Source organism: Rhinatrema bivittatum, chromosome 4 (assembly GCF_901001135.1).
Source record: "Rhinatrema bivittatum chromosome 4, aRhiBiv1.1, whole genome shotgun sequence".
Taxonomy (NCBI): Eukaryota; Metazoa; Chordata; class Amphibia; order Gymnophiona; family Rhinatrematidae; genus Rhinatrema; species Rhinatrema bivittatum.
Genome location: NC_042618.1, coordinates 407,630,174 through 407,649,571, shown reverse-complemented (window position 1 = coordinate 407,649,571; position 19,398 = coordinate 407,630,174). Strand labels below are relative to the sequence as shown.

At 41.0% G+C, this 19,398-nt stretch overlaps 1 protein-coding gene across 6 annotated transcripts in view; it reads left to right on the top strand.

The window, feature by feature from the left end:
* Positions 1-19,398, top strand: part of PDZRN3 (PDZ domain containing ring finger 3) — a 395,777-nt gene that overhangs the window by 327,882 nt on the left and 48,497 nt on the right. Inside the window, exon 1 of one of the 6 annotated variants that reach the window (XM_029601104.1) lies at positions 16,113-16,238. The exons of the other annotated variants lie outside the window; for them this stretch is intronic. Within the exon in view, the coding sequence (XP_029456964.1) occupies positions 16,137-16,238 (102 nt within the window). The 5' untranslated portion in view covers positions 16,113-16,136. Of the gene's footprint in view, positions 1-16,112; positions 16,239-19,398 lie in introns of those variants that run through there. 6 annotated transcript variants of the gene reach the window in all.

The following is a 19,398-nucleotide window of genomic DNA, read 5'->3' as shown; positions in this document are numbered from 1 at the left end:
ACTGCACGCAGTTTTAGACTCTGCGACGGAGAGAAACTTTTCAGAAAGGGCTTTGCTCACTGAATCGACAAATAGCGGGCCTCATTCACTAAGCATTTTTCCCATACAGAGAGAATGGGAGAAAGGCATTTAGTAAATTGGGCCCAGTGTGCGCTACGCCAAATAACACGCACCAGTCACTAATATGGCACATGAAGTTTATCTTCCCGTAGTATGACAACTTTCTTTCCTTTATCTCATGCTTAGACTGCTCAGACAAAAGTGTGACAGTGCATGGTTTTCCTTTCTTGATGTGATGATGTGCTCTTTGAAGCATCAAGCATGGGTTCCCACATTTCTGGAACCCCTGGAGGTGGGCTTTTCACAGTCCTGCTGTGCTTTAGTTTAAGGCTGAGGCACTGTTTCATGCATGTGCAGTTCACTTTGTTGCTTTTCATTATGAAAGTTTGAAGAGAGCAGGCCACCGATACCGTTGCACTTTGGGTGACTGTAGTGCTCTTCTGTGAAAATTAAGCATCCGTGTAGTGTTGCCTCAGTACAGTTTTAATCTGCAAGCCACTAGGGTCAAATCAGTGGACGCAGAGGTATGAAAATGATCTATATTCCCGAAATGATCTACACTCCCATTGGATTTTCTCTCTGATAGGCATTATCACTTCTACCACCAGAAATTCCTCTCCCAAGCCATATGCACATTTTGAAGACAATGTTCCAAGCTAGTTATGCATGTAAATTAGCTGTTTGCAACCTGCTCTCCCGCAGCGCAGCTAAGAGTATGTACGGTGCGCCACATAATTTTTGGCATGTTCAGAGGAGGCGATCCTTGGGGGGAGGAAAATAATGAACATTAAGGTGAATTTTGAAAGGAGAACTGCTTGTAAGTAGCATGTATGCCTGTATATGTCATCGTGTGTATTTTCGGGGACGAGAGCACATTTTACCAGAGCAGGAAAATGCGGCGGTGCAGGGTTGTACCGAGGCAGGGTTCAAAAGTACATGCAGGAGTTGCTATTGTGTAAGATATAGGCATATACATTACTGAACTCACTCGTACACTTTTACACCTCCTAAATCAGTCCCGCAAGTGAAATCAGACTTGGGTGTGAGGTCTGGGTGAACTGGTGGAGGCTCAGAGTGACGGGTTTTGGCAACCTGCTGATTCCAAATATGCATGCATGCAGGTAAGTATTTTCAAAATGGCATAGGCATGGACGTTGTAAAAAACACCTTTCCTCCACATTTAGTTCTGGGTGTTTATTTGCTCAAAGTCACAAATAGTTGGTGCGTAAAATATATTCACGTGCGTTTATAAAACGGGTAGAGAAATGCGCTTGCTTGCATTGGAAATACTCGCATGTTCTGAACCTTGTGACATGCTTTTAGAGCAGAAATAACCAGAATTACATAAACTCTGCAGCTCCCTCCGCACAGTTTATAAAATACTTGCATTAATCTCCACATCCACTTGGGTGCACAAATGCTGTACTGTAGATGTTTGAAAGTTGGGCTCGTAGGCTTGAACATTTTCCATTCAGAAGGTACTTTTTTTTTTGTCTGTCTACTTTCTCTTTTAAAACGGGTGTAAACTTCGTGGGTAAAAAGCACAGTCTGAAACGTTCCCCCTTTCTCTTCTTAGTTCTTCAGTTTTTATCCAGATTCTATTTCCACCAATTTCCTTTCCTCCATATTTACTTTCTCTCTCTCTCGGCATTCTGCCTTCCTATGTCGTGTGTGACCCTCTTCTGAGTTCACCAGTAGTGTATTAGTCAATAAAATATTGAACTTTCCAGCAACTGGAGGTTCCAAAGGGGTGTGAGCAGGGTCCTTCCCCCCACAAAGGGGATGGATTTTGGAGGTGTCAAATATGATGGCACTAATAGATCCGCTGGAGAGAGCTGCAAACTCGCTCTGGTAAGGACCCTGGACAGCTGGCAGGAGCAGTGCCCCAAGTCTGTGGAGTATTAATTCTTGTCCGGAGAAGTCTATTGCCACTGAGTGAGAGACAAGGGTTAGTTTCCCATTCTTCAGTGGAAGGAAAAAGGCCGTATTGGAGACCCGAGAGAGAACAGTCTTCATTGGGACTGTACTCAAGAGACTATTTTTGAACTGCTGGAATAGTCAGAAAAACTGCACTTTATTTTTCCTGAATTTGTGAACTGTTGCGCTGATTTTTTTTTTTCCACCTTTTATTGGATTTTGTTTTGGAGGACTCTAAATTGTCTTTTTTTTGTTTTTTTGTTTTGAAACAAAAACTCGGGGTGGACCATGTGAATTCCCATTCAGCTTTACAGCAGAAGCTGTCGACCACTGGATGAGTCGTGATCTGGGTCTGCAGTCAATTTTTCCCAACCCTGCAGCACCCAAAGGTAACCCCTGCAAAGGAGGATTACATATGTATTAAATTGCCATTCCTTTTATCCTGGACTATTCTCCAGCTCCTCTATCACTCTGTATTTAATTTTTAATTTTTGCTGATTTTGTTCTTTTCACTTTTTGCCTTTGTTCTCTCTTCTTTCTCTCCCACCTCCTCTTCCTCCTCCCTCTCTCTGTCTTCTCTGCAGCCTCAGCATCTCCCCCCTTCCCTCCCCCCCCTCCCCGGGGCTGAGGCTGGCAATAGCCCGGAAGGGATTGTTGAGATGAGTAGTTGATGTGGATGGGCACACAAGGTAGGCTGTGTGATCTTTTTCTGCCATCATGTTTCTATATTGCAGGAAGCAGGAGCTCCTGTCAGGCTGTGGGGTAGTGTCGGGCCTCAAATTTTAGGTGACTTGGCGTTTAGAAACTTTTCCTGCCCTGCTGATCACCATGTTTTGGGTCAGGAAGGGATTTTTCCCAGCCTGCAGTAGAATTATTTATTTCATTTAAAATTGCTTATATACCGCCTTTACAACAAATGTTTGACAAAACGGTTTATAGAATAAAATATACATAATAAACAACATAGGAATCAATCACATTGAGATAAAAACATAATAAAATAACAGTAAAAATAGGAGACAACAGTCTCGGTAAGACAAACAGTAGCAAAGAATACTGGATGGTCGCAGCTTGCGAGTGCCTAGGGCTGTTTTAGGATGGATTTAAGAGGTGGAGCAAATGCAATGGAGAAAAGGTATGTTTTGTTTAGTAATCTGCCTTAGATAGTCTGGAATGGAATTAGGGAGCTAGGAAGTAGGGGGCCTGCGACTGAAAAAGCTCCACATGCCCAATTTGTTTTTCAGTTTTTCTCTGGATTATTATTTTTTGGAAATCAGAAGACTGAACTCCGTGAATTGCTCATTTTCCTTAAGCCTGCTCAACTAGGCAAATTAACTTTGCAACTGTTTCTCGGTTGGTCACACTGAAACGTCCCATCTCTCTCGCTAATCTCATGATTTAAATTGTAAACTAAATGAATCTGACAGGTGGCATCTCTCCACATTCGGAACCCATCGCTCAGTTTGATATATTTGTCAGTTGGCGAAGGAGAAAAAAATTGAAGAGTAAGGATAACACAGATCAGAAGATGCACAGAGGCAAGTCTGCACAGCACCTCCAGAATACTAAAGAATTAGCATTGTTTATTGATATTCTTTCAAGGTTCTTTAATATATAGAAGTGCAAAATACAATATTTGCACAATCACATTTTCCTTTATATCTGGGAGAGTGCTCCAATCTATGTTGATGAGAGATATCATCATAGGATGCTATAATTGATAAATATTTTATTGTTTGTTGTAGTTTTGTTATGAATTTTGTTTATATGAATTGTTTTGTTGGCATTTGTAGTATTTGGTTTGTATTTATAATGTTACTGTTTTGGTATTACTCCTCACTTTGAGTTCTATTTGATTTTAAGTGAGTAAGTAGTGATTTAAAATAAATAAAATGTTTATAACTATGATTTTGAAATATATATTCTTTTTGAAATGGTAGCATTTGCATTTTAGGTGCACCATGGAACCCTTTCAAAGAAGCTTGGATCAATGCACCATATGCTCAGATTCATGAAAAAGCCCAAGTTAGATGCAAGCATTAATTCTGCATGTAGACCAAGTAAAACAGTCCAGAGATATCAGCTCAAATACATTACTCTTCAAAATGACTTGAGCCCCATTGCCATTTGCAAAAGCATGAATCACAGAAATGAAATCCCAGCACCTGCTCCCCTTGCAGAGGAGAAAGCTTCAGTAAAAGTGCTGGTTCGCTGACTGCAGGATCTCAGTTGCAGCTTTCATGATGTGACAAACATGAATGAGGTTGCAAAAATACCAAAAAAGATTGGTAATGAGAGATTTCAAAATATATGGCCGTAGCAGGGATATTGATGTAGTGTTAGAATTCGGACTTTCATTTCATTTTATTAAAATGTATTAATCGCTTAACACATGTTTGGTCTAAGCAATTTACAAAAGTAACATTCACAATATAAAAACAAAAATACAATTAAAACAAACAAACCAGACTCTTAAATGACAAACCATAATTACATTGAGGAAGTCCTTTGTACTGCTCTTGCAGTTCTGTCTGGTCTTCTAGCAACCAACATCGTCTTTCCCTGTCAACCTAGCAGAAAGATAAGAACTGAAAGGAGAAATTGATTGATAGAAGCTGAAAGGCTGACAGCTAAGAGACCCATTTAGAGGGTAATTCTCATAGGCATTTGCGCAGGTAAAATGGTGCTGTACCCGCAAAAAATGGCCTGTTATAAAATGAGCCACCTGATGCGCAGCTAAACTTATTCCTGTAGGTGCGTACGTTTACCTGGACTGGGTAAAGGCATTCCTAGGAGGTTGGAGCGGTGTTTGGGTTTTGCATTTTCAAATGTATGTGCATAAAATTTCCTGAAACTTTTCCACACACATAATGGCAGGTGTAAAAGTGTGTGTGGGCAAAGTTGACTTATGCCTGTCAGTTGGCTTTGCAAATTGGTGGAGCTAGCATGTGTCTTTGCTGCCTAATTTAGGAAGATTGTAATAAAAATTACCCCCGATGTGACCACGTGATAAAGAAAGTGGGCCACTGATTGTTACATACTTGGCTAGACTGAGAGAAGACCAAAGTTCCACTGAGTCCACCTTTCTGATTTTCTGATAGCTCAGTGTCTATAGCATTATTCCAGGCAAAGCAAAAATGCCGGCTGTATCTGTAACCAGCTTTACATCTTGGAAGAACATTCCTTCCTGACCCAGAGAAGGACTGTAAACAAAAGCATAGGTTGAGTTTGATATGCCTAGGAGTTTTGTAATCAGTGGAAGGGAAAAGGCATAACATAGTCTTGGATTTTGCACCTCTAAACTTTGGGTATGCAGGACTGACGATTAATCTTACTAAATCGAAGGCAAGCCTTTCCTTGCGCAGACTAGATCTAATTGGCCGGGGGATAGTCTTTTCAGTTGGGCAGATTTACAGATTAAATATTTGGGAATTTATGTTCCACAAAATTGTAATTTGTTATATAAACTTGAATATAAGTTCTCTGATTGATATTAAATAGGAAAAATTACTGGGCTGGTCAGAATTACCATTATCTCTTTTTGGTAGATGTGCTGTATTTAAGATGGTTCTTAAACCTAAGGTTTTATATCGTATGCAGATGCTACCATGTTAGCGCAGGGCTAAAGGTGTGACCACTTTACGATCTATGGTGGTTTGATTTATTTGGAAGTGACGAGATATGAGAATAAGTTAGGTTAAATTAAGGAGACCAAAGAAATTGGGAGGGTTAAATATGCTTGATTTTCATTTTTATAATATGGTATGTCAACTTTGTTTTGTTTGGGAATGGATTTCAAGAGTATATTGCTATTGTACATCAAATTTGTTGGAATCTAAGGCTGCTCCTTTTTCTATTTTGGGGATGCTGCAGGTGGCTGATTCTGATCTGTCGGTCCAGTTGAAAAAATGTCACTCTTTTGGTACCAATTGCATTTACTCAAGTATAAGACATAATTGTTAGAAGACTGAATCTTATTGGTCTAAAGCTATAGAAACTGAAGTTACTACTGTTGATGTGGTATCACGTTTTGAGAATATTGCCAAGATTTCATTGGGTGCAAAATATCAGGAAATGCTATATAAAATTTGCATCACAGTTACATTGATGCAGTGAAAGCTTGTAAATTAGGCTTTACCCCAACTGATTTCTGCATTAGATGTAAAATAGAGAATGGGACATTAGACAGTAACTTTTAAACAGGTGCACGAATCGGCACATGTGCGTGCATTAGTTGGCCCACAGCCATCTGCGTGTTTAAGCGTGCATGTTATAAAATAGACAGACCGCGCGCAGATATGTGCACGATTTTAAGTGGACGCGCATAAGGATGCACAAATGCCACTTACCGCTTAAGGAGGGGGATTTTAAAAGACACACACGCTGTTGCCATTACCAATTTACCCAGTTCGCCCATGTAAGGAATAGGACTTCCCAACTCCCCTGGTTTGTCTCCCTTCTCCCTCGTTAGCCCCGATGTTTAAAACCCCGCTGATTTGCCTGGATTTATTTTATTTTACAACTTACTCATCTTCCAAAGTTAGGCAGCAGGGGACCCTGGTGTGCCCGCAGATTTCAAGGTGAAATCCAGGAACGCCCAAGCCCTGCCTTTTTTGGGAACTTTTCATTTGTGCGCATAGCGGGAGATACACGCATACATGGGCGGCTTTTAAAATCCGCTCGGCACGTGCCGGCCCAACTTGTGCGCAAATCTCCCGGTTTTGGCGCACACCGTACTTTTAAAATTCACCTTTAAGTACATAAATTCTTATTATGTTCTAAAGTTTATCCATACTGGGAAGAAGTACTATCTATTATTCAGAAGGCAACTGTGGTTTGTCCAGCTTTTTGTAGTGGTCTATTATTAGGATCATCCTCATTTCAATTGCCCCTAACTAGGCGCTTTTATGAAATGTGTTTATGTAGTTGTTTTGATACCACACTTTTGCATTCTGAAATTTTGGCTCCATGAAGAAATCCCCTCTAGTCTGTTATGGTTTCAATCTGTGTCAGACTGGATGCAGCTGGAACGCTTGGATGTCTTATACACACACCGAATTTTAGCTAAAGATTGTTAGAGCTTGGCAGACTTTTACCATTGTCAGTCAAAGCTGTTTGAAGATTTTAGGGTATTCTTTTTGATGGGTCTGAATCTGTGGAAGCCTTAGTATATGTGTGTATGAATGTGGATGTGGATGAATGGTTGTTGTGAGGGGGTTTTTTTGTTTGTTTTGTTAAATTTTCTATTTTTTTCTATTTTATGCATTCTTGTGAATAAATTAAAAAAAAAAAGACTGTTAGTGTAGCCCCTTCTTCTGGACAGTCTGAGAAGTGCAGGGGTCAAACTCAGTCTTGGGGCTAAGTGCTCAAAAATGTCCCACAGCCCCAGGATGTGGATTCTCCAAGGGGGGGGGGGGAGGGCAGAATTAGATCTCAAGGGGATGGCTCTTGCTGTGGGTGCTTTCACCAGGTGTTAAGTTATGGTTGGGTGTAGGTGCCAGAAAATAGATGGGACACTCTGGATGAGTGCTCCAAAATTAACTTTACAGCAGATCTGGTTACACCCATGTCCCAAAGTTATGCTCAATTCTCTCTCTCTCTCTCTCTCTGTAAACATGTTCCTCAGGATTGGGGTCCTGACTTGGTCTTACCCTCCAGGGCATGGAACAGTATGCCTTTCAGGGGGACCTGTGTCTCCTATCTTTTCGGATTCTCTGATCCCCACAATACCTGAGGTCCAGATGTACGCCGTCTTCCACTCCAAAATCATCTCTCTCTTTCCCAGTATAAAGGCTCCAGTGGGAGTCTCCAGGGGAAAATCTTTTTGCTCTGTTCTCTTCTCTCTGCTCTCTTAGGCAGGAAGCATGACAGAATTTCCTGCTGAATAAAAATAGAAAAAAAAAAATCTTCTCACCAAGCTACTTGAATAACTGACCTGATGACGAGAGGATAACTCTCAATCTTGTCACAGGTGTGTTAAGTTAGTCCACTAAAAGGCTCTCACCTACAACCTTTTCGTTGACCCTTAAGAGTAGAGGGAACAGTGAGAATGATGAACAGATATAAGGCTAAAGAGGTAGGGAGAAGCAGGTCCATGAAGGACTAAGCCCGCCATCTTGAAATGCTACACTGAGAGGTGTCCAGTATAGCAATAGGGATGCCAACTGATTTCATGACCTTTTCAGGACAGGCTCATCTGGTACATGCATGGACTTCTATCCCTGCTTTTCTTAGCAAAAACTATAAGGAAATCCTGAAAAAATGGAGCAACTTAGTAACGCTATACAGAAGTACCTCAGAAAATCACAAGTATGCCGTGCCCAGCGAACTTTAGAATATTTTGTGCCTTTGTAGATACAACTTTTCCTTGTCACGGTGTCTGTGATCCAAAACCCAGTGAAAAGCTTTGAGTGTAGTCCGAAAGGATTACTTGGCCTGCAGCTGCTTGTAAATGCCTGGCAGCTGCCACGCTCTGGAATAAAATCTCTTTACACCTCTTTTTCCTTCTCGGCTTTTCTGATAAGTGGGGCTATGGTGAGGGGAAGAGGATGGAGATCAGCTTTCTGCGGTATTTATCATAGTTTCATTTCCCTAGGAGGATGGTTTGCTTTTATTACACATTACATGCCTGCATTCCTGGACAAGAATAGCCCTGGCAGCAAGCATCCAAAGCAAAAGTTAATGCAATGTAGACATCACATGTAGATGCCGAGAGAACTGACAAACTGCGTGCTTCCCTTGTAGCAGGCTGGGAGAAGGCTCTTCATAACTAGAGATGAAAAGCTTCAGATTTGATAGAGCCTGGGATTAGCTTTTGGGCCACAGACACTGCTGCATGGCCAGGCCTCCCTGGAAAGAACGACTAAGACCACAAAAAGCCTGCCTCCCACATCAGCTACTAGTATCCTGTCAAGTCGTCCTGCATAGACCCAGGGGTCACGGCAAGCACTGCTCCAGCTGCAAATGAGGAAAAAGACAGGGACTGTTAAAGAAATCATCTGCTGTGAGGCCTACTACGGCCACTGCAGGCTCCCAACAGACCAGCGGGCCATTAAGGTGCTCTTTTTGTTATAGTAGCAACTGTGCTTTCAATCTTTTCATTGGTACTGGGTCTTGGGCAGTCTTTTCTGGAAAGGTGATTAAAAGGCTATTAAATTAAATTACTGGAAGAACCATCCAAGCCAAGTCTTATTATGATGTGGAAGGAAATAATACAAAAACATGAAAACTTCACTACAGTTAAAGGAAGAAAAAGGGGTTGGGATCCAGTGTGACCATGATGCAGTGTTTAATAAGAGAAATTACTGCTGGTACAATACTTAGTTTTTAATGTGTCCCAGGTACAGGGTAAGTTGAGTTGGAGAACTCTTCCAGCAAATAAAATGGTCTTCCAGGGATGGCTGCATGGTTCAGGCTGTAGTACTGGGTACTGCGACACAGCTGACTCGGGGTCCAGGGCTTCGGGGAGGGGAGACAGCTGCTGCTGCTGCTGCTGCCGCAGTGACCTCTGCAGCCACCTCCATCCTACCCTCAAGGCTGGTGAGGGTTCCCAAGTTACCTGATGTGTGGAGGGAAAAAACTGTGCAGGTTTATGCAGGGGGACGTGAGCAGGAGGGAGAGTGTTGGTCTGTGTCTGTGCTGGTAGGATGAATTGCTGCTGACCTACCCATGTACCGGTAATTCAGAGGTCTGTAGACCACGCTGGGGAAGATGGAGGTGCCTTCACATCTTTCCGAGAGGGCCTTCCAACGCATCCTTCCTTCCCCCCCCCCCCCACCTCTTGCATTTGAGTTGCTTTGATGTAATTTTCTATATAACAAGTGGCCTCCAAGAAAGCTGCAGTGACCTGCACGGAAGAACCACGGATAAAACTCGAACTTCAATGAGCATAGGGAGGCAGCAACTGTACTGAGCTCTCTTCACATTAAGTTGTCTCAGATTGATTGTGGTACTTTTATCTGGCCAGACAATGCGACCCCGTGAGGTGAGAGCCTGCAGTTCCCGTTGAAAGTAGAGTTCAGATTTTCCTATATTGTACACTTTGATCTGTCTGAAGATCGAGATGACCATTACAGATGAATCTGTCACTGTACCAAGATTTTTCTAATTGGTATTTTCAGTAACTACATTTGTTTACAATCCCAAGTTTTGACACCCAACACAATGTAGTAGTATTGATTTAAAGAATAGCCAAAAGGACATACTGTAAAAGGTCATAAAAATAGTACCTACTTCCTCTGTATTTGAATAGAGCATGATGTTCGTTTTATCGAATAAACATCGCACATCTTGGAAAATATTCAGAGAAACAGGCCAGCGTGCTAAAGTATTTCAGACTTCACAGAAGTTCATAAGCTGTTTCATATTTAGCATTTGCTATTTTGCTTTTAGGCTTTATATGCAAATAAACCCAGAAGGAAAATAGTATCCATTTTTTTTACACTGTTTATCAAAAACTGTTTAACTACATCGCCCTGAAATATTGTTAAAATTATTTGTGAAATAGCATTTGCAAAGCATTTTTCACGCATAGTTTAACTATGCGTTCATAGTTAAGGAGCTGCTTTGCATAATTTTGCATCACAGTCACTCAGGGTTGAATTTATACAAAAACATGCAAATAAAAAAGTTTGTATGCTAAAATTGCTGTTTGCAAAAAAAAGGCAACAGATGGATAGCTCTACACATACCCTTACCCATACACATTTCTTATATGGTTCTTCTAAGCACCTGCTACCTGCCACAGTTGGAAACAGGATGCTGGGCTAGATGGACATTTGGTCTAACCCAGTTTAACAATTCTTACATCTACTGTGTAATAGCCAACCCTACTCAGCCTCTGGTCATCTCCCTCCCTTATACTTAATCTGCCCTCTGTATCTGTCCTAAGCATTCCTGAAATCTATCTTTGATTTTTGTGCAGTAATAACAAAGCATTTAATTTGTAGCCAGAAACTGAAATTGGATATTTAATTCAGATTGATCACAAAGAAACGCTGCAATCACTTCCTTGTAAAGTTTTACCAGCTGATTGTAAAATAGTCTGCTGGGTAAGTCCGTCATATTTTAATTTCACTGGGCCAAGCCTCACACAGTGCATTGTATTCACTTTCAGTAGCCGCTGTTTGTGGGTTGTAAATGTGATGCTAATATATAGTGTAAAGCTAGTCATTCTCAGCTGACTAATCAGAGAAATGCCTTTATAGCCTCCCCGGCTCATTCTCCTCTGTGCTTCTAAGATGGCAATGTTCCTGTGAGCGTTAACATGTGTAAGGTACTTTAAAACAAATTTGTTTTTGGATATTGATTGTGCACCACAATTGTCTCTTCATTCAGAGAGTGCATTGTATCTTCTTGCTTGAGGCAATCAGGTCCTTTGCTTTTCTGATCTCATTCTATTTGCAGAATATAGTCAAAAAGGGCAAAGACAACAATGGCCTTGTCCATTGAGTGGTTGACCTGCAAAACTAATGTAGAAATGAAATTGGCTATTATAACATAGCTATAAACCCTCACAGGAAATATCATTAGGATTATTTCTGTTGGATCACAGAGAAAAGTAGAGTAGCTCTGAGAAATTGACACAAATTTCATGCTTGGCATGTGCAGCAGCGCGCACATGTTATAAAATCGAGCGTAGATTTGTTCGCGCCAGGTTGCGCGAACAAATCTACGCCCACGCGCAGGTTTAAAGATCTGCCCCTAAGTTTTACAAGTATTTCTGTGTGAGAATCTATAGCAGCTTGACTTTTTCCATTTTCCTAATAGGAGGTGTATTGGTGTTTAGGGCCTGGTTTTATATTTGTAGTGTTGCCATTTTATAGGTAGGATTGTTACTGTTTGAGTGTGTTCCATAATTCAGGTGTGGATTAGTTTGTGTGCATTATTGCAGATCCTGGGACTGTCAGGCCGATACAGTACAGTGTGCTCCGGCGGAGTGCACTGTTAATTCGCGTTTGGACGTGCGTTTTCAATGCATGTTGATGGCCCTATTAGTTATTCCCGCACGATTCAGTAAGTAAAATGTGCAGCCAAGCCGTACATTTAATTTCTGCCGGCGCCGGGGAAGTGTACAGAAAAGCAGTAAAAACTGCTTTTCTGTACACCCTCCGACTTAATATCATAGTGATATTAAGTCAGAGGTCCCAAAAGTTAAAAATAATTAAAACTTAAAAAAAAAAAAAAGAAGAGACTTAATCTTGAAGTTGTTCTTTCGGAACCAAACTCAAAAATTTTATGGATATCCGGTTAAAATTTTCCCTGATGTTACTAAATTAACGCAGTTAAGAAGGAAAAAATTCTTGGAAATGCAGGGGGAAGTTTTGGCAAGAGGGGCAAAGTTTTTGCTCCGGTTTCCATGTTATTGTTTAATTTCATATAAAGATTCTAGGTATAAATTTAAAGAACCAGACCAACTACGTATGTACCTTAATTCTCATTCCAGTTAGCTTCAGGGGGAAACAGGAATATGGATATACGCATAGGTAACTCAGAAGCATTATGTTTTATAATAATGTGAAAAATTTCCTTTGATTCTGCTCTTGTTTCTATAAATGTCTCTCCTATTTCTTATAAGGTGGGTAATAGTGGGGATGTAAATTGTTTTTCATAATTTATCTTTTTTCCTGTTTACATTCAATTTCTTCTCCCCTACTATTGTGAATGCCATAATTCTGAACAGTATGTCCTGTAAAAATGTTTGAAAATTCAATAAATAGATAATTAAAATTTAAAAAAAATTAAAATTAAAAAAAATTTTTTAATTGGCCCGCTGCTTGTAGGTTAAAAACCGGACACTCAATTTTGCCAGCGTCCGGTTTCCGAACCCGTGGCTGTCAGCGGGTTTGAGAACCGATGCCGGCAAAATTGAGCGTCGGCTGTCAAACTCACTCACAGCCGCCAGCTCCTGTAAAAAAAAAAAAAAAAGAGGCGCTAGGGACGCGCTAGTGGCTTTTACTGTATTGGCCCGTATGTTAGGTGCTATATTTCTCTTTCCATTTCTCCAGGTTCGCACTGCATGCAGAGTGGCCTTTTTGGGTTCCATTCCAGTTTCTATCTCCATATTTGTAATTTGTGATCTTTTTGTACTTGGTGAAGGTCGATTTTGTATTTATAACACCGAGATGAGATATTTCACTAGCATGTAGGCATTTGCTTCAGTTTTATTTGTTGTGTTTTCTCAATAGGTCATGCATTGGTGGTGAACTGCTGTCTTTTTATAAGTAGGGCTATTGCACCTGATAGAGGGAGTTTGTCTTGCTGTTATTGAGATAACACCAGAATATCTTTTTTTTTTTGTATGGTGAGTTGTACTGGGAATGTTCTAGTTCTGCTTTATACCCATTGGTGGGGGTGGGGTTAGCCCTGTGACTGTCATGTGTTCACTGTGTCACACATGTGGGAACTATCTATCAGGTGTGTCCCAACAGAAAAAAGTTTGAGAACCACTGCATTAGCGTATACCATTCAGTATGACTTTAAAGTTAATTTTATGGATAAAATGAGAGAGATAAAAGTGGCTCTAGTTGCTATAACAATTGACATTTAAATTGCAAAGAACTTTGTGGACAATGAAAATGAAATTTCTTACTTGACTTCTAGTATTAATTTTTTTTAGAAGGTGCTGAACAAATTTCACAGATCACAATCATTTAACAATACTTACAACAAACATGACAGAGCTAAATTAGTGCTAAAATATATCTGATGTCTCTTGCCACGCAGTGGGCTTCAGGCATTTTCAAATAAAGCACTCCAAGGCTTATCATTCGCCAGTTCGCTGTCATATATGCTTTGATATATGTTCTTCAAAATCCCCATATACTCAAACAAATAATACTTAGATAAGGCTGCTAGAATTGATAGGAGAATGCAAAACATAAGATCACATCACACCCATCCTACAAAACTATACTGGTTACCAGTACCGTCAATAACAAAGATTGGCGCCAAGAGGTGAAGGTCCTATCTACTCACATGAAAGACTGTCTGTGTGTATGCCATCCAGACCATGAAGATACTCACTCGGATCCTCTGTGCAATCCTGTCATCAAAAGAACAAACACCTGGAACAGATCTTTCTCAGGAGCAGCAGCTGCCCTCTGGAACTCTCCCAGAAGAGATCCGAAAAATCCAGGACTCTTCCCATTTCAGGAGGCAGTTAAGGCCCTGGCTCTTCTGCTAAACCTGAAACACAAAGGCATTAAACGAGACTACAGCATTTGCCTCAAATGCTTGAAATATGTTGTTGAAAATGAACATTTTTGCTATAGTTTTGCATTTTCGAGTAAATCGTTTGCATTCTACAACTGTGTGGTTGTAGAGTTTAGTTAATGTTTTAATATAAAATTCTGTTCTGAGGTGCACCATTTTATTGCAAAGTAAAATGTGATTTTGCTGCTCTTTTAAACTGTTACACACATGATAATTGTAAAGCTGCTGTGGACATCTGATCATTGCTCCTATTCTAATGATACTGTAAACCGCTTTGGGTGAATCATGTATTCAAAACAGTGGATAATAAATCCAAATTAATAAATAAAATAAATATGCGCACAAGTTGGACCTGCTTCTAGCAGTGCGTAACTTCTGCACGCAAACTTACGTGCAAATTTTGAAAATTGAAAAGTCTGCGTGTAAATCCTAGCTTCCCCCGCACCCCCTCCTCCAATTGGCTACAGTGAGTGTTTGGAAAAGTCTGCGTGTAATAGGGTTACACACACATTTGTACATGCATATCAGCTGGGGCAATTTTCAAAGAGCCACTTAAAACTGGGTTATATGTGCATAAGCAACTCTGTAAACTACCCCTCCACCACCACCACCTTTCACAGCCTTTTTCTTAAATGCAAAACTTTTAGTGTGCAGGCCCCAAAATGGTGCTTCTGGGCCATCGTGGAAGCGAGAAGGGAGAGGTCTGGTGGTGATCACCTATAGCTTGGGTGCTTCCACCACACTAAAGGGTAGATTTTAAAAGGGCCGCGCGTGCGCCTATAAATGCACATATCTGGCCGTGCACAAAAATAAGTGTCATTTTATAACCTACACTCATAGGGGTTGATTTTAATTCCTACGCGCGCAGGGTACATTTATGCTACCTGGCACGCACAAATGTACACCTGATTTTATAATATGTGTGCGCTACCGCGCGCATGTTATGAAATCCAGGGTCAGCGCGCGCAAAGCACCTTGCATGCGCCGATCCCAAGGGGAGCCCCAATGGCTTTCCCCGTTCCCTCCAATTTCGGAGCGGCCTTGGAGGGAACTTTTTTTTTAGCTCCCCCCACCACCTTTCCCTCCCCCCCCACCTTTCCCTTCCTTCCCCCCCTACCTTATTTCTTCGAGTTACGCACCTAACATGCGCGTGCCAGCCGGCTGCCGGTGTGCCAACCCCCGGCACAGGCCGCTGTGCCGGAGGACTCGGGACTGCCCCCGGACCGCCGCCACGCCCCCGAACCGCTGCAACGCCCCTGGCCACGCCCCCGGACCGCCCATTTTTGAAAGCCCCGGGACATACGCGCGTCCCGGGGCTTGTGCGCACCGCCAAGCCTATGCAAACCCCATAGGTTATAAAATACTCTTCACGCCTGCATGTCTGCAGCTCTGCGCATATATCTTAGCGCGTCAAATTGCTACAGCTCCTGGTTAGGCGCAGGATTCTGGTGAACATCGGGGGGGGGGGGAGTGAGAGAGAGAGAGCTCCTCTTTATAGAGCTCAGTCTGATACTCTATATGTGGATCATTGTAAGGGGGCACTCAGATTTGGGGTGAGTTTTCGGGAGGTGGGTTGGGGCTGTGGTGTTGCAGACATATTCAGAGGTAAGAATTGTACAACTGACATCATTAAAGAATTTTTGATTTTAGAAGTGATGAAAATTCTAAAAAGAGGAGTTGATTTTCTCTCTCTCTCTTTTAAAATTTACCATATACTGAACAAGTTGTTGGCAAAAGGTGTCCATATAATCATTCATCAGTAATCGCTTCTCAGCTATGAGATGAGGATGACCCCTTTATTGGCTGAAATTGAGAGCCTGTACAGCATGGGGAGGTTAACATTCAACCACACTGGGGACACCATGATGTTGCAACCGCTGAAGCAGGAAGAATAATCAATGAATTGTAACGTAAATGAAACTGTGCGTGTCAAAGAAATCTTGAACATGCAAAAGCAATGCACTCTTTCACTTACTGGTACTCATTTTGAGTCATTCCAAAGTGTCAGAACAACCAGCAGAACTTTCATCTCTAGGACAGAAGATCAGGTAAACCTCTAAAAGTCACGGCCTCAAGTTTCTATAATGCAGTGATCTTGTAAAAACATATTTTCCTTAAGGATGCAATTATCTGGGCAAGAGAAGTTAAAACTGAAAATCATGGAGGGAGGAATATGAAGGGGAAAACATTTTTTTAAACAGAACATGTTTTAAAATAAATTTGATTTGCATGTTCACGACGTCGTGTAGCCCTTTATTTGTGTTTTTCAAGGTAATGTGTTATCGTATTACTTTATTTTTATTTCTTTGTTTTCATGTATTTTAACCATTGTATTTGTTCTCTCTACCTCACCCTGAAAGTTGGAAGGATGGGTAACAAATGTTTTAAAATAAAATAAATAAAAATAAACATTTAGATATTGTAATGGTGTTTAAAATATTGGCCTCAAGTAATGGAGAAAGATGGGACAGACAGCAGCAGCGTGAAATGGCTTAAAGGATTTCATTTCCACAAATATGCTTGAGATTTTTTTTTCAAGTTACATTATTGTACGGTATCACTTTCGCCATTGAAAGTCTTAGTACTCAACCGGCTTCAAGCTTAACATAGGCTATTAGCACTGCTCTAGCTTTTGAATTTATTGTATCCTGTGGGCACTGGAACATTGAAGGATGCCATTTGCTATTTTTCAAGCAAAGCATTACCTACCAGATACAACTGCAAAGGTGTTTATTCACAGACCTTGTCTCCATGGTGTAGCATTAAGTGTTTAAAAAAGAAAAAAAAGAAGGAATCAATAGCCCTGTTCTGCTTGAACAAGTGCTGAAGGACCTTTAATCTATGCAAATGCAGCAAGATTTCCATTTATATTTTATTCAAGGAAGAACCTTTTCAAAGACTATCATTATAGAAAAAAACCCACAATTGAACAGTACAAGGAAATTATTTAATGAGAGACAACACTGAAAAATAAGTCACAAATTATTTCCTTATTTCACTGCTGCCATAATAAATTATCTTTTTCACAAAAAATTAAGAGGGAAAAGAGTTAAAGTTAATTTCAATTTATTTAGCTTGATTTCCTGCCCTATCATTAGTACCCAAAGTTACAGATTTTGGGGAATTGGATGGTACAGAGATGTATCCCCCAGCCATGACCTGTTGTAAGTGCTTCACCTTTAGGTTTCCAGTTCAAATCCAACCCCCAGTCAGCAGTGACCAACAGTCTTTAGCATGTAAAAGCCATTTGCTGGCCTCTGCAGGAAAGGGCTAACAGGCCCACAGTCTCTCTTTGCCTCCTCTTTTCATCATTTTATAGACCACCAATTTGATGCCAATCCAAGAACACTGAAATAGACATGTGGGACACACTCAAATAATTGTAAATGAGAGGGAGACTGATGGCCCAATGACTGGTTTCTTTGTTCTTTGTAAATGCCCTAATTTGGGCAGTTAAAATCCCAAGCTGCAGAAAGTTAGCTGAGTGAAAAGGGGGCCAGGTTGGAGGCGTTCCCGGGATGGGCCTTAAAATTTAATCAGTTACCACGATATTCAGTGCCGACTGGTAAAATCAACCCCTATATTTTGGGAACTTTTTAAGACAAAATGACCTAGTGAATCTTCATGCTTAATATAGTAATGACTAAATTTTGTTGTAGATAGAAGGATCTACTGCTTTAATTGGAAAGGGTTTTTCCCATAGTACATAACCATAGCCACAATAACTCATGAGTTATCCATCTAAATGGCTTTAAGAACATGCCATACTGGGTCAAACCAAGGGTCCATCAAGCCCAGCATCCTGTTTCCAAGAGTGGCCAATCCAGGCCATAAGAACCTGGCAAGTACCCAAAAACTAAGTCTGTTTCATGCTACTGTTGCTAGTAATAGCAGTGGCTATTTTCTAAGTCAACTTAATTAATAGCAGGTAATGGACTTCTCCTCCAAGAACTTTTCCAAACCTGTTTAAACACAGCTATACTAACTGCACTAACCACATCCCCTGGCAACAAATTCCAGAGTTTAATTGTGCGTTGAGTAAAAAAGAACTTTCTCCGATTAGTTTTAAATGTGCCACATGCTAACTTCATGGAGTGCCCCCTAGTCTTTCTATTATCCAAAAGAGTAAATAACTGATTCACATTAGCCCGTTCTAGACCTCTCATGATTTTAAACACCTCTGTCATATCCCCCCTCAGCCGTCTCTTCTCCAAGATAAAAAGTCCTAACCTCTTTAGTCTTTCCTCATAGGGGAGCTGTTCCATTCCCCTTATCATTTTGGTTCCCCTTCTCTGTACCTTCTCCCTCGCAACTATATCTTTTTTGAGATTTGGCGACCAAAATTGTACACAGTATTCAAGGTGCGGTCTCACCTTGAAGCGATACAGAGGCATTATCACATTTTCTGTTTGAATATTGATTTCTCCATGTTCATCCTTTATCTCATTCTTTAGTCGCCCAATCAAAAATCTTAATCAGATTCATTTGACATAATCTTCCTCTGATAAAACCATGTTGCCTTGTATCCTGCGACTCATTGGATTAAAGATAATTGACTATCCTTTCTTTCAGCAGCATTTCCATTAATTTTCCCATCACCAAGGTAAGATTAACCAGGCTGTAGTTTCCAACCTCTTCTCTGCTCCCACTTCTGTGAAGCGGGATCACTATCACCCTTCTCCAATCTTGTGGCACCATGCCCATTTCAGGGATCACTCCTTACATACGGGCCGATACAGTACAGTGCGCTCCACCGGAGCGCACTGTTAGCCTGGGTTTGGCTGCACGTTTTCAACATGCTAGCTTTACCCCTTATACAGTAAGGGATAATAGCCCGTCGAAAAAGCGCGGCCAAGCCCCCCAAAACTAATAGCGCCCGCAACATGCAAATGCATGTTGATGGCCCTATTAGGTATTCCCGCATGATCCAGAAAGCAAAATGTGCAGCGAAACCGCACATTTTCTTTCAAAAATTAAAGCCTGCCCAAAGGCTTGGCATTAATTTCTGCCAGCGCCGAGGAAGTGTACAGAAAAGCAGTAAAAACTGCTTTTTCTGTACACCCTCCGACTTAATATCATGGCGATATTAAGTCAGAGGTCCCAAAATTTAAAAAAAATTTTAAATTAAAAAAAAAAATTTTAAATCGACCCGCAGGTTGGAAGACGGGCGCTCAATTATGCCAGCGTCCATTTTTCGAACCCGTGGCT